At 32.0% G+C, this 16914-nt stretch overlaps 1 protein-coding gene across 1 annotated transcript in view; it reads left to right on the plus strand.

The window, feature by feature from the left end:
• The first annotated feature begins 4020 nt into the window (after positions 1–4020).
• LOC130902224 (dihydropyrimidine dehydrogenase [NADP(+)]) overlaps positions 4021–16914 on the plus strand; it is a 28653-nt gene continuing 15759 nt past the window's right edge. The window contains exons 1-5 of the mRNA XM_057814174.1: positions 4021–4343; positions 6373–6483; positions 12892–13062; positions 16500–16661; positions 16715–16899. Coding sequence (XP_057670157.1) covers positions 4308–4343; positions 6373–6483; positions 12892–13062; positions 16500–16661; positions 16715–16899 — 665 coding nt within the window. The 5' untranslated portion in view covers positions 4021–4307. The remainder of the gene's footprint in view (positions 4344–6372; positions 6484–12891; positions 13063–16499; positions 16662–16714; positions 16900–16914) is intronic.

Here is a 16914-nt window from a genome sequence, read left to right on the forward strand (position 1 = left end):
CTCTTCCACCTCTCTAACCCATTTCACCACATTCTCTCTTCCTTATCCATCTCTAATATCTCTACTTTCTATTCCTAGTTATCTCGACCTTCTTGATGACGCAGGAGAAGATAAGCGAAGTCGCGAGCGTGGCTATTGTTCCAAAGATTCGGACATTATTAAATAATTTAAGTTGTAACATTATATTCGAAAATTTTTAATTCGAAATTAATAATTTTTTTCTTTAAAAACGGACTTCAAAGTCCTCATAAGTTAATTCCATGATCTTAACGTTTTCATTTCAGTTATCCTTCGGTAACACGTAGTAAGTCTTGTGCATCGCATATTTTAAGGGTTTCATCTCACTTTTTCATTTTTTTTTTATCGTATTTTTTGTATAAATATACTGAGTTATGGAATGGAATTCATCTATAATCCGCAATATAATTGTTTTATTTGTAGGAGGTCGATAGACGGCTGTATTTATAATAAATTTTGTGAGAATGACTTTACACTTCATTGTGTTAACATTGGAGTCTGTATAAATAAATTACAAGAAATTCTTAAAAATATATTTTATGATTTCAAAAGTATAAAGACACTCGCATATACCGGGTATAGGGTTAATTAGGGTAATAGTATATTTCTGAAACTAATAAAAAATTATAAAAAATGGAGTGAGATGTGAACCTATACTGGCTATACAAGCCAGAACTTTGGTAGATTCACTACCTGAGCCTTCTGACATCCAAAATAATGTTTTTTACATTTCGCCCATTGCTCGTACCCTACAAGGGTCACTCCTAAATCCACCTTAGTCTGAACTAAATAGAAATTTAGTTTTAGTTGTATCATATCCATAACTAGTTCTTCAAGTTCATAAAAATCATACACAACGAACGAATCATCCTTTCTAATTTTCTGTAAATGTTCGAATGACAAATTTGGGTGTCTCGCTATGAAGCCCAAATATCAATCGTGACCAGGAATATTGTTCTTAAATGGAGTCTGCAATGATTTCAATGTGAAGTACGAGGATGTATTGATATCTAGTTAACCTATACCAGTTCAATGCTTAAACAAAATATTGCGTTACCATAGCAACCAACAATAAATTATTAGAAGTGCCAGCGTAAAGTTTGACGTCAAAAAAGTAAACCAGAGTTACGCAATAAAATAAAAGAAAAAAGATGTCCACCGAAATTGTGAAAATCGAAAAATTGGAGTGTCGAGCCATCATCAAGTACTGTATTTAAAAGGGTTAAGAAATAAGCAGATTTACGAAGATGTGCTTAATACCCTTGGTGATCAATGTCCTTCGTATGCGACCGTGAAAAATTGGACTGCAAGCTTCAAAAGAGGTAAATTTTCCATTGAAGATGATGACCGATCAGGGAGGCCAGTTTTTCTGTCAGACCCTGAAAATATCGATGTAGCACATGACATGATTTTATCAGATTGTCGAATTGGGCTAAAACGGATATTTGAAGCACTGAATATTTCATACGAATGCGTTCATCACATAGTTCACGTCAATTTGCACATTAAAAAAATTGCTGCAAAATGTATCCCCATATGTTTGAATGTTGACCAAAAGCGTGCAAGGGTAGAAGCATCGCGTTCGATCTGTGCTCGATTTGAAAACGATGTAGACTTCTTAAATCGAATTGTTACTATCGATGAGACTTGGGTACATTTCTACAATCCAGAAACAAAGCATAAATCGATAAAATGACAACAGTCTGGTTCTCTAAGACCTAAGAAGTTTCTGCAGGAAAAGTTTTTGCTTCAGTTTTTTGGGATTGCCATGGAGTGATCATGATTGATTTTTTAGATGAGGGGAGAACAATAACTGGAGATTATGAATCGACATTACTGACCACTTTACGGGAAAAAATTAAAGAGGAAAGACGCGGAAAGCTATCCAAACGTGTTTTGTTTTTGCAGAACAACGCCCCGCCACACAAATCTCATGTTGCCCTGCAAAAAATTCATGATCTAGGGATTGAATTACTAGAACACCCCCCTTATTCACCAGATTTGGCTCCGTCCGACTTTACTCAATTGAAAAAAAGTTTAAAAGATCATTGCGGGTTCGCTGTAATAAGAAGGCTAAGAATTTCTCAATATATCCTCGTATGTTTATTAGACTACCAAGGTTCTTTTCATAGGAAGGCAAATCTATTCTATATCTAGCTACAAGATAATTTGCTATAATCTTCTCTATATCTATAGTCAAAGCGGGAGAGGTCTTGCATTCATGGTGGTAATCGATTTTTTTCTGCCTTTAATTCAATTAATAACAGCAATAGGTACATTGTATGCTTGATATGCTTTACTATAAATTTGGATTTTATTCAATACATCATTGATAGATAGCGTTAATAAGATCTTCAGTACATTGCTGAAGATTCAGTCGTTTTTTTATATAATTTCTCACAATGGTGTTTGTGAAAAAAAAGTAAAATGCCAAACGGAACAATCGGACACACCCATTTTAAACTAAATCTTTAGTTTGAAATTTATCATATCATTACATATATGGTATGAGTTATTAACACGTATCTACACCATAAGCAAATTATGGCAATCTGTACAAGTCCATTTAAGCATTACTCTTGAACATTTGCGTACATTTTGTAACTGGATCGAAGAAAAGCAGTGATGATTTGCCAAAAGATTTTAAAAATAAAAGAGTAGTCAAAAAGAAAAGGATTTTTGATTATGAAGGCAGCGATCAACCTATAGAGACTGTTTTTTAACACCATGATTGATTCTGTGATAAGTAATATGGAATCGAGATTTATGTCTTTAAATTAACATTTTGAAACTTTTGGTTTTCTCTATGGCTCAAATAAGTTAAAAAAACTGCAAAAGAGGAAATACTGAGAAACTGTCAGGATTTACACACGGTCCTGCAAGTAGGTGAGAGCAGTGACCTAACCAACCTTATGAGATTATGAGGAATTACAAAATATGATCCCAAATTTCCCCAACTCCATTAAAGACGTGAAAAATCTGCTCCAATATATCATAGAGAATGGTTTAAAAGAAATTCACCCAAATATTAACATTGTCATTAGAATTTTGTTAACAATACCTGTAAGTACTGCTTCCGCTGAAATTTTCAAAATTAAAACTAATTAAAAATTATTTAAAAAATACTATAGGTCAAGAAAGACTTTCAGCTTTGGCAGCTTTATCTATTTAAGCAGATATAGTATCTAATATAAATTACGAACCAATCATTAAGAGGGTCAGTAAAAACAAAAGTAGAAAATTTTTGTTTCTTTAATTATTTTTTTTCTCATTTTTGTTTAATGCTCCATAGAAGTATGAGTATAAATTAAGTTTTTTTTAATGAATAAAAAACTGTTTAATTGTGATTTTTTATTTCATATTCCCTTTTTCTTGCACCATCAGAGGGTCTTGCGAAATGTACCTTATGTTTAGGTCTTGCGCCGCCACTGATTGGTTACTAGCTGATTGGTAATCGATTATAAATTGACCCGCGAACAAAGCTATCAGCTTTGTTCGAGGATCTGATTCCGAATCCGTTCAGGCACATATGCACTAACAAAATATGCAGTTAAGTCAGTTCCGCCTTTACGGGTCGATCGATTCCGTTAATTATTGATTACGTTCGCAGTAAATAAACATACTGAGTAGGTTTGTAATCAAGCATGCCCAGTACAGCGATCATCATATATCGATTACTAATTGATTCGTAATCGATTATGGATTGACCAGCGAACGAAGCTAATAGCTACCAGCTTTGTTCGCGTCTCTGATTCCTAATCAGCTTACAGACAGATCACATGTGCTCTAACAAAATTTGCGGTTATCCCAGTTCCGCCTTTACGGGTCGATCGATTCCATTTATTACTGATTACGTTCGCAGTAAATTGACATACTAAATAGGTCCGTAATCAAGCATGCTCCCTACAGCGATCATCATATATTGATTAGTAACTGATTTGGAATTGATAATAAATGGACCCGCGAACAAAGCTAATCACAGAATACATTTCTATATGCTCTAGTTGCCATGTCCTTATTAATTTTTTCTTTATGTAGATAATACTATCATCGATAATTGTTTATTATAAATTGTTTATGTAGCGTAAGACTACGAATTAAACCGATTATCTTCAAATTCATGATATCATATCAGACCTATAGAAGATTTATTCAGCAAATTAAATTAATATAAAAAAAAACATAGTACGTTTGACACATAAAAGATTTGATATTTATTGTTAATTGAAAGATCTTTCAATTAATACGTTAATCAAACGCGTTTTTTTCCTTTTCGATAATCAAAAATAATGGCTAGAGTAAGTGAAGATTTACCAGATATTGAAGTGAGTATTTCTATTTTTATTATTAATATTGTAATATATAAAATATTCATCACTTTATTTAGAGTCAAACTAATTGCGTTAAACTAAACTAGCCATAATATTCGTTCCTTTATTCGTTCGTTTATTCAGAACTTCAATGTAATTTATATCTATAGTTTTCGTAATAAAAATTAATCACACACATATTAATTTCATCTAATTTCCTTATCGAAAAAATCCAGGTGAACACCTTAACAAAGTGTTCTAATGAGAGATTAACATTATAAAAGAATATGCCAAGACGAGAGCCAAGCGAAGCATAATAGTCCAGGAGATGGGGAACAATTTTAGGTATTAAAAAAATTTTGTCCTCCACTATGATAGTGAAGGCTAGTAGCAGCAAACTAAGGCCCTTTATTTAAATAGGAAATTTTTTGAATTATAAATATTTTTGAGGAATTTCGAAATTTTTATATTAGGTTGAGTACTTAAGGAATTGGAAAATCAAAAGGTCAAATTAGGCTAAATGCTTACCAGACTATTACAAAATTGTTTAATGAATACAAAAAATGTTCTTGTGGCACGTTGGGAGAGTAACCTAGGTATAATCTCAAAACGTTAGAGTAATTTGATGGAATGTTTTACTGCTAGATAAATAAAAACATTTTACTTGACAACACTTTGTATAACTTGAGGTGCGAGAATGAGCCTATATCAGCTTATAGTTGCTACAATGAGATTGGCTCTCGCTAGACTATGTGACTCACTGCATCCACGCGGAGTAAATAAATAATTTCATTTCTAATAATAATAATAAAAATGAGAATAATATATGAAAAACAAGGTTGAAAAAATACTAATACCAGTAAACATAATATTAATAATAATAAGATTTGATGAAGTTTCATAATAATATTTGCAAAGGATTTATTCATCAAATAATAATACTTACCCGAACTTTTAAATTCAAATAATATTTCTAAAGTCAACTGTCAAAAATGAAGCACAAAATGTCTTTCGTTTCGGCACATATGCAACGTGCTTCCCAGCTCTTTTTTTTGTTAAAGATTATCCCTATTTGTGTTAAATGTTTTCAATCATCTGTTAGTAAAAATATTCAAACGTGGAGGAGCTTCCTTCAAAATTCCGTTCGTCATCAATGACACCTAACCATGTTTTCACTGAACTTAGTGCTTGCCAACGGCCTGAATATTTATTTGCTATCGAAGTGGGGTATCGAAACATTGTTACCTTGATTATTCAAGATTACCGAGAAGTTCTCAGATCCCAGATCGATCTTCAATTCAGATCACTAAAGAAATACTCATCGCTGCATTTGATAAACTAATAGATGAAATTAAAGACCAGTTACCAACACATTCTTTGTGCGCTTCTTAGCTCAATGACTTGCTGTACTTACAAACATTGAGGGTGTAGTGATCGCAATGATCAATATAATAATCGAAAAGGAATAAAATAAAAGCACGGAGGAGAATAGAGTGATGAAGTGCAGAAATTGATACAGCGTATTCCAGGACATAATGCGGAAAATTTCTGATTCTAGTTCTGATTTCCCAGCTTTGAAAAGCTATAACTTAGAAACAATGTCCCAGCATTATTTTCACGTCATCTACTCACTCATTAATTTTTTGCATCAAGTCCTGGAACACCTTGGATACATTATCTTCTTAACTACAATCTTTGTTGGGAATTTTGAATTATATTTGGTATAGTACGATTTTTTATGCTTTGAAATAAAATGAATAGAGTATATGAATTAAAAGATTATAAAATTAGAGGCGTAGAGTTAGATGATTGTATCTTTATGAAAACTTGTTGACAGTGGAAAATATATACTTTGGTCTTGGCAAGATTTCACATGAAAATGTAAATTATGGGTTTGATATTTGGGAAGATATTCGATATATATCGACAGATCCTCAGTATAGAAAATAAGACCGTTTAATTCCTATAACCACATTTCTTTTACGGTATCTTCAACAAAATAGAAATAATGTTATTACAGTTATTACATTTTATTTTTCTTTAGAATATACTAGCCCTAAATCCACGTGTCCAAATTTATTCGAATTTTGTACCATCCAACGAGACTAAAAAGAACAAGTTACATTGGAAAAGAAATCCGAACAAAAAATGTCAGGTACGTACATTTCTCTGAAATAGAAAAACAAAGAATTTTTTGTTAGTTTAGTTTTTATTTATGGTTGGAATTATGTAGGATATGTAGGAATATTTATTTCATGAAATTTTTGATAATTTTTTAGTTATGACACATTGAAGAAATATATTTTTTCGTTTATACTCTTTTCATTTTGATGCAGTTAAATTTTAAAACGGAATTAATGCAAATACTTCTCTACATAGTCTAATTTTTCTTGCGCAATTGTTATATTAAACAAAATATTTATGTGAAAATATTACTAATTGTGAGTTTCATAACTGCGTTAAAAATAAATATCGATAACTTACTATCATCTGATAGAAGTTCCAACAATGACTGAATCTACTATAATAGATAAATGTTTTTGTTTGTGCCTTTTTTACTCCATGCTACCCACCTCTGATACTATTCTTATCAAGATTAACTTTTAAATAAATGTTAGAATATGAATGGTTTCTTTATGCTCTAGACTTTGTTCCTTTTTGTTTTTATTATTTTAATATAAATAGTAATCGTTCTGTTAAACAGATGGTTACTGTATGTTGGCATAACGCAAAACAGTAATGAACGAATATTTGTATGTATAAATGTTTGTTTATTTCGTTAAAATCTGGCAAGTGATATTTAAATTCGACTTAAATTATTTAGGCTAAACAAACATATATACCTACAATATGGAATGAATAATAGATAAAGAAAATAAAATACGAAACGATCGACAAAAAAATTAGATAAAATGAATCAAAGATCTGTATTTTCTGTATTTTTTGTAGCGTGTTATATATTTTTGTTCATCAATTCATTGAACTCCTCAATAACTTCTGTGAAATCGATTTCTTTTGAAATTTTTCTTGCTATTGAAAGCACTGTTAGATTAGCCAGTCGTTCTTGACCCATTGTAAATCTAAGATAATTTTTAATCAGTTTAACTTTCGAAAAACTCCTCTCACATGATGCAACCGAGATCCAAATGGTAAAAAGTATTGAAGAATAAGCGATATACAGGGTAACGATTCACTGAAGTCCCATTTTATTATAAATTGAAGGATTTCTTGGGCTTTCCATACTCGTATCGGTGGCTTTTACATGCCTGTGATACCTTTTTATTTCCTAGAAAACTTGCTCCTTGTCAAATTCACCATAAATTTGTATCAGATTGTCAACTGCTACAGCCAGAGCGCAATCTGAAGCTTCTAGCATAAACTTTGTTTCAATAATTTGGAAAATATTATTGATTTGTTTCATGGCCCCGTATCGCGACAATTCTTGTATAAATCGGTTTATGCGTTCATACATTGGCCGACGTATTCCTTGTTGAATTGATAATCCAGTATCATGAGCTGATTAATCCGGCAGGTTTTTTATCTTCCTTCTTCCTCGTTTCTCGATGTTGATGTCCATGTCATTACATTTTTTTATGCCAAAATCTACAGTATTGTCCACAATCGTGATTCGTTCGGTCATTAAATACCCATTCAAGGCGTTTGGTTTGGTGATTCCTGTATCCAGAGTCATTTTTGGAGACTACAAATATTGTTGAGCAAATTTAAGTTATTGTGACTTGATTTCTTAAAAAGTACTTTCCCAACAATTATCAAATTATTTCAAGAAATATGATATTCGTATGAGTCATAAAGGACATAATACGTTATCCAAATATTCCACTAAATTGAAATCTAAAGCACCGAAAAACAAAAGTATTATATATCAAGTGCCTTGTACTAATTGTGACGCTGTCTACATAAGGCAGACTTATCAATAAAAAAATAAAATTCCGTTAACTAACCATGAAATATAAAAAAAAAATATAAATTCAATCATAAAGATTTAAAAATTCCTAAAAACGAAAAATCTATACTCATAAATGATAAAAAAGACCTAAATAATTTACGGTAAATTTATAGCTCTATTTTGTAAATTCAAATGAAACTACAAATTTGATTGATTAAGTACTGCTACATATTTGAGAAGTAAGGACTAAGGAAAAAATTAATTTTTCTTATTAGAACATTTTCTATTTTGATTTTATTTTTATTTTGATGTTCATGATGTAGATGATCTATTGATTGATATAAATACGGAAATTGTCAGTGTTGATATCATATTTTGATAAAGTTAAAGATACGTCGAAACGTCAAATTTTATCTTTTAGATAAAATTAAATAGAATAGAATTAAATTAGATGGAATTTTATAACAGAAGAGACCAAAAATCAAGTACATTTAGACGCATATAATGATTATAATAACCATTCAAAGTGTTGCCTTATCTACAATATGGTGTTGCATGATTTTTTAAGAAATTTCATATTTCAAATTCCATTACTCGAAAAATAAATTTTTTGTTACGTTTAAGTAAGTGAAGTGAATCTCAATTTCATTAGTGTATGGGGCTACGGCTTGAAGTGTATCATTGCCATGAGGCTTTATGAAATATCTCATTCTCCTTTTCCAACGATACTTAATCCTATTAAGTACTAACATAGAAAGCTGTGCATTTCTCATTGATGTAATTTTCTTCTTGGATATAAATTCTAAAGAATGTTAATTATTGATTCATCATGGGTTTATAGATAGGTTCAAAATACAGCTCGTGTAATGAGAAGATTGGCATCGTACATAATTTTCTTGATCATTTGATACAAGGTTCATAGAAAAATACATTGATAACCGTGAAATATAATTATTAACTCCATAGCAGCCGAATTACAAGGCATCAAAAGGCATCATTACTAATATTAAGGTGTTATGTTATAATTGTTATGTATATATTATTAGTGGAGATGTGTCCATTGTTTCATTAAACTAAACTTCGTATTGTATCTTCGTCAATAATTATAATTGAGGCGTTTCTTACAAAAACCACCGTAGTCTAGTTTCGACTGTTTTGGGAAAGTGGAAAAACTTTATGTCGCCCAACGTTTTGCTTGATTTGGTTTTTTCTTATGTAACAAACGAATGTCGGCCAAAAAAAATTAATCAAAATCTTGGTAATAATTCAAATAACAACGTAGTTTTTCCTTTTTTTATGGACAATAGTTGTTTTTACTGGAATTTCTATGAAACTGAGGATTTCAATATGCAAAATGTTAAATGAAATGTTTATTTTTAAACAATGTTAAGTTGTAGTAAGTGTAAAGAAAATCGGCATCATTGTTTAATCTTTTGCGCCACTGCTATTGTCTTCGTTGTCTATTTCGACTTCAGGTCGAGTACTAGTACTGGTGCTGGGTTGACTAAGGTTTGATTGCAGATTGAGATCATAGTGGACATTCACGGGAACTTTCAGGCATTTAGCAAGATCAAGCAAGAATCAAACCTAGCTTCTGAGGTTTGATTTGAATCTCACCTTGATACAGGGGCTTTAATGTTAGTTCGATACCAAGCTTCTTCCGGTTTCGCAGATGTATTGTTTCCCAGGCACCAGTGTAATATTGCTTAGTCTGTATATAGTCTACTTCAGCAGTTATTTTAATCACTCTTACTGATTTTATTTTCATGAGAGGCTTTGGATTTGGCATAAAAAATGGCTTCAGAGCTTCAGCCATATTAAAAAATCTTTTTACTCTGCTTTCACAATTTTAAAAGGAGATCTCTTGTTGCTGATATTAATCTATCCCAGCTAGACTGTAGCTCTGCAGTGTTCTTTTTTTTCCTGAATTAAACTGAAATTTTGAAAATTTTAAAAATGTCAACCAAGGCGTAAAGGAATCTAGCCATCAAATAATTTTTATTTTGCCCCGGGTATCCATCACTAAACAACACTAAGTCTTTGTTGTTTATATCTGCCATGTTAAAAAAATGCAACAACAAATAAGTAACATCATTCTGGCCTTTCTTGTCTACAGTTTCATCGTACACGAATATAGTTGCATCATTGGTTGCCAAATCATGTACTCCAAAAACATAGTACCAGAGGTGACTAGCAAAAAAAACATCACAAGGTTGAATGTGGGGCACTGAAAATTTTGCATGACAAGCATAGAATTTGTCAGCCTTACATGGATGAAGATTTTTCTCTTTTTCGATACTAACACTGTTTGGATTTTTTCATCTTAAATAATGTGATTGCCGAACTTTAAATGAATGGATATGGATTTTTATCAAATTCGCTACAGTCTCCGATATATTCTTGTGCCTGTTATTATGCATTCCTCTTCTATCATGTGGTGATACACCTTAAAGCAAAAGATTATTTTGTAGTCTTCGTACTCTCCCTCTAGTAACACCAAATATTCCTAAAATCGCCTTAAAACATATTGGATATTCTTTGCCTTCCACTCTTATCTTGAAAAACTGCACTGTTACTAAACGATTTCATTCTGTCATTTCCTTCTTTCGCATTTGGTTCATCATCACTTGTATTACTAACTTTTCTGGATCTAACCAAAGTCTGTCGATTATTCTCTTTAATATTTTAAAAGTACTTGAAACGCGAACACCTAAAACAAAAGATCTACTCAATAATAACATGATTACTTAGAAATATATTCAGTTTTTGATATACTCACAATAAGCGCTAGTAACTCTAGCCAGAACTTGTTTTCCCACATGATTTATATGTCCCATTCCACATACCACCATATTTTGGTTTATAACTGTTTCTTTCTTTACACATTTTTTTCTCTTTTTCTGCCAATTTGTAACATTATTTACATCAAAAATATCGTTTTAACACTAGCTATGCTTACTAATCAAACAGACCGGGACAATAGTGGCTGGACTATGGCTGTATGTGAAATCCGAATTTTAGGACTATAGTCGTTTTTGTAAGAAACGCCTCAATTTATTTAATTAGGTAAAGTTAGATGAGTAACCTCGTTCCAACCTTAAACAAGGTTTTTTAGTTTTTTTATTTCTAGCTATTTTTTCAGGGCAATCTATTTTGTCGTTCCCCGAGATATGACGTCTTTTTTCTGTTAAGTCAGGGCACAGGTAGAGCAGATACTCGATGATCTTTACTTCTCTGTTAACAATTCCATCGTAGTAGCACTGCATCTATCACTTTTGGAAGTCTATCTGATTTCTTTCTACTTTGGTGTCATGTATCAAAGAATGTTTCTCGCGACAGTTCATAAGTAGATTTTTATGTTACCATTTGATTCGCCACTTTCCCTTAACAGTATGGTAACCTTCTCTATTGTGTGAATTTTTTCTTGGAGGGTATTATGTCAAGTTTTCAGTCCATGTTTTCTTGATATTCCGCTCCTCTATATCATTATCCTCTATGATCGATTTTTCATATAGGCGGTGTTCTGACCTGAGACGTATGTTGTTCCCACTTTCTTGCTGCGATATTGAGGAACCCACTGTTTGCAGCTAGTCTGTTAATCCAACTCTTTTTAGAGAATGTGGCCTAACTGTAGCTACCAGAGATCTTCTTCTTCTATTTCATACGCTACCAGGTGTAATTCACTGGAGTTCCGTAGACTCTCACCCTTTGAGAGAATGTGGATAGAGCTTACGTCCCATGTGCAACAAAATGTGCATTATCCGCATTATATGAGATACTTTATTCTTTTTATTTTACCCATATCGTGCAGGATAGCTGCATAATATTTCCATATTTTTTTGCCTCCAAAGGTTGTTCTCTCTAACCGGAAAGCGCTTTCGGAGGCTACACCTTTTATGATCAATTCTATAAGCTATGAGCCTAGAAGTGCTTCTAGCACTACTTTTGTACTACTTCTAACGACTTTTTTTTCAGATTTTCTCATCACATAACTGTGTTATGTAATTTGATAGACCTTACGTATGATGTATACAACCAATATATTACCTATGGTTGTAGTCCCCAGAATAAGTTGTTGACTCTTCGTTTTGGGGCTTTTAAAATCTTATTAATCCTAGTATTATGCCTTTCAGCATTGCTGTAGTCAAATCTATTACTATAGAGTTCACTCATAGATCAAGGGCACCCAGAGTAGAAGTCTTCCACTTCCAATAATTTCTCAATCACACTCACTACTTTATGCAGTGCTGACTCAACTGAAGTGGCTTTTAAATGGCGTATTGTATTTTGTAATCTGTTTCTGAGGTTGTGGTTTTCTTTTAGTCTTTCAGATATAACTCCAATAGCCCTTCTATCACTTTCAGAATGAAAGAGCCTCATCAGTCTAAAATCTTCTGGAGTTGTGTTACTTGGTTAGTGCTCAACGACACACCAATTTATCACACTCGTAATTTTTATGAATTGCTTTTATATAGTATTGCTCTATTATACTTACTATATTTACAATAGAATCCATAAGAATTTAATTATGATACGTTGGAAAATGGGAAACAATAAATTTTTGAAATAGACCACGTAAAAAGTTTTCGCAATAAATGATGAAATAGTCAATAATCAATTATTTGGTTATTCTAGATAATAATCTGTACATTTTAGAGCTGTCTTCCTTTGGAAAACAATTTTTCCGATATAAAACCTACTACTCTGAGTGAAAGAGCGGCTTTAAAAGAAGCGGCAAGGTGTTTGAAATGTGCAGATGCACCGTGTCAAAAATCCTGTCCGACACAATTGGATATAAAGTCTTTCATCACTAGCATTGCCAACAAGGTTAGTATAATCTGAAATATATCTATGTTTTGAATCAAGTGATGAGTTGAAACATTTTTATTATAATGCATGGACTTATAGACTAGTGACAAGATATTTATAACCCAAATATGCAAAATGAAAAGCTAAAATTTGCGAATAAATATGCAAATCGTTTAGTTAAAGTATGCACGAGAATATTGAAAATATGCAAAAAATTCACATGCATCAATTTATCGATGTACTTTTTAATAAAGATATTTTAATTTTTTATATAAGTACAAAATAGAACCTAATATAAATTTATTAGATACAGTGCGCTAAATCAAAAAATTTTGTCTTCCGTCTAAATAAAATAATGTATAAATGGGAAAGCTTCTTTTCACATCAACTGATGTAATAGGGGCGCTTATATAATTGCTAATCATTGCAGGATCAAAATAAATGGATTTAGTAAATTCTCCTTTTAAAATATCAGTTAGGTGGCTAAGAAATCGGAACCCACAATTTTTTTCAATCACTTTTTCAATTTTTGAAAAATTATGTCTCCCGTTTTGCCTGCGACATTTTAAAATGCTGCCTCAGATTGTTTCATTAGTTTTACACTTCGGGTTAATGGCAAATTAGATTTCTCAATTTATGTTATTGCTCTATAAACAAAGATATAATTGGTTTTTATAAACGAAAGCTGTTATTTTAGACCTGTGCTTTCTAATAACTTTTTAACATCAGTAGGGGATTGGGTAGTTTCATCACACAAACTGAAATTGAATTGGAGTTTTGTAGTTTTGAGTTTTAATGTTGGCAACGACGACCTGTACTGTTAAGTGTCTTTTTTGATGATCTTTTCAACGAAGTGGAGTAATCACCAAATTCATCAAAAGTATAATGATTTTTAACATAAATAGGTACTTTGTAGATAGTAGAGATAGTCAGCAACGAATCATCGACCAACGAAAGAAACCAAATATTTGAATATAACCTCAACATTTCAGCTGATATTATGTATTGTGCGTGTGTGATCAATTATTGTTAATTTCAAGCGATTATTTTAAATAAATTTTGTTTTATTAAACAAAAAAGATATATGGTATCTAATTAAGTAACTCAAGTAACTTAAGTAACTTAAGAAAAATTAACCTACCTAAAAACATATTAATCGTACATTTAGTGAATATTTTGATGGTAACATTTGCTGTGTTATTTGCTTTCACAGTTATATTCGGTTGATTTTCAGTTGACACGAAGATTTGTCCGATGTTTTGGTCATAAGTGTGCAATTAAATTTTTCACCCATTTTACTGTATTATAAAGGAAGGAATCAGTTTATGTTTCAAGGTTAATAAATAAACGTAGCATGGAAGTGATTCCCTTCTACTCTTCTACTCTGCGTACCATCTTATTCTTGGTCTCTTGTTCCTCCATATTCTATGTCCATTATTTTTTTGTTGCTCTTAAATTCTCTGTAGGTGATCCAGCCATTCTATTCTTTGGGATATTATTATCTTACTTAGTTCTGCTTCTCCAAATAGACTCCTTATTTCATTATTTGTTCTCTTCAGCCATAAATCTCCCTCCTTTTTATATATAGTATAGATATAGCCTCGCCTTTCTGGAGAAATTTTGGGATCTTATTATCGCGTTTACTTCCCCTTGTCATCCTCGCTTCCAGATTTTCACGTTCGTTACCGTCGTCCTTGATAACCAGTTCACCCAAGAACAAGTTCAAACTTTGACCTTGTTCTAAGTTCTTTGCCTTATTGTCGTTCAGTTGTATTGACAAACTTCGCATTGCTCTTTTTCTTTGTGTTGTTGTTTCTATGAAGGCTCTACTCGTTTTCCGATATTGAAAGAATCACTACATCGTCTGCGTATGCCAGTTGCGGTGTTCTTGTTTGTAGTGTCCCTGTTCTGTTCAGACTTATTTCACGTACTATCCATTCTGATACTATATTGAGCAGAGTAATGGATAAGAATATCTGTTCACTGTATGGTAAGTTTTTTTAGAAATCTATGAAGACTGAGTAAATTGGCAGATCCTATTCATACCCCATTTACTGAGTTTGTCTCAGAGTGAAAATATGCTGTGACTAATCTTCCAGATCTAAACCCACATTGGTAGTCTCCGAACAAGTTTTCTCCATATAATCTCAAAGTTTTATTTATGGGTTTTTAGGTTGTATCCAGTAGCGCTATACCTCTTTATCCTTTCTTGTGTTTTGGTACCCTTATTTTCATTTTCCACATTTCTGGTATTGTCTCTTGTTCCCATATACTGCTTATTAAATGATATATTCTCGTCTTCAGTGCAGTTCCACCATACTTGATTAATTCTAGCTTTTTCATCCTCTCCCGGTGACTTGCCGTTTTACAATGAGCAATATGACGTCCTCTAATATCAGTGGTCTAATCAATACCTATGTAAAAATGCTTATGCCGAATAAAACCTTTAATTTTCTCAATAACCTCCAAATATAAGGGATTAACGTTGTTTCTTCGAGTGTTGATTCACCAGGTACATTGAATTTACAATACTTTTACAAAAAAAAATGTGATTATGCAGATTTGGCAAAATGATGTCATCATTGTTGTTAAATGTATCTTGTTGGTTTAGCTCTTCAGATATTGGTTGGAAACATTGCCTTACTGTGGGTTGTGACACGTCCACTGATTTCAACTTACCCATCTTTGTAATATGAGCAGTTTTCTTGTGTCAGTCTATTTGAATTTTTTATCCCAACATTATGCAATAAAGGAAATCTAAAGTTAAAAAATCAAATTGAAAAGCAACAAAATCAATACTTAGATACAAATTTTCAACAAATAAATTCAAAATGTAAACGAAAGCGCCCTGATATCAAAAAATATAGGAAGAAAAACAAATCAAAGCTAAAACACACTTTGTATAACACATATCGACCGATTTGGCACCCATTTTTTGTATTGAATATACAAAAATATCCATTTTCATACGTCTTCTAAAGCACAAAATGAATAAGAGCCGACACAAATTAGTCTACATCCTATGCAGACCTCTAGACAGGGTAAAGGGTTTAAAGCGACTTATTTTGAATTTAAGACTAGAAATATCCATACTTTCTTTTTGAAACGTTTGACTACCTGCTTTAAGATTACCTTCTTGAGAATTACGAGTGTTAAAGCTTTTTCCAAATTTGTTTAATTATACACAATATGCTCTCTGCTGAGGAGATAATTCAAATTTCCACACTCAAAACATTGATAAGAGGTTATAGATCTGATACTACACTAACTCAACAAAATAACAATTTTAAATACTTCCATTTATATATATTTTTTTAATATTGGTATGAATATTTAAGATTTAGAAGTACAGTTACAAACAAAAAGTACACCTATAATATTTGTTGATAATTGGTGTTTGAAAGACCTCATATTAATGTCTCATTTTACTTCAATGTCTTATATTACATTTGTAGAATTATTATGGTGCTGCCAAAGCGATATTTTCTGATAACCCTTTGGGTATCACTTGCGGTATGGTGTGTCCTACTAGTGACTTATGCGTTGGAGGATGCAACTTACAAGCCTCTGAAGAAGGCCCTATAAATATAGGTGGATTGCAGCAATTTGCTACAGAAGTAAAACATTTCATATAATTTTGAGTCCATATTTTGAATTTGTTTTATTACAGGTGTTCAGTCAAATGGGTATAAAGCAGACTAGGGATCCTAAAACTCCAGATCCTAAGAATTTCGAGTCAAAAATTGTTCTTTTAGGTGCAGGACCGGCTTCATTATCTTGTGCGACGTTTCTTGGTCGCTTAGGTTATCAAAATATAACGATTTATGAAAAGAATGATATACTTGGAGGTTTAAGGTATTGCTTCAACTT

The sequence above is a fragment of the Diorhabda carinulata genome, chromosome X, assembly GCF_026250575.1.
Source record: "Diorhabda carinulata isolate Delta chromosome X, icDioCari1.1, whole genome shotgun sequence".
Taxonomy (NCBI): Eukaryota; Metazoa; Arthropoda; class Insecta; order Coleoptera; family Chrysomelidae; genus Diorhabda; species Diorhabda carinulata.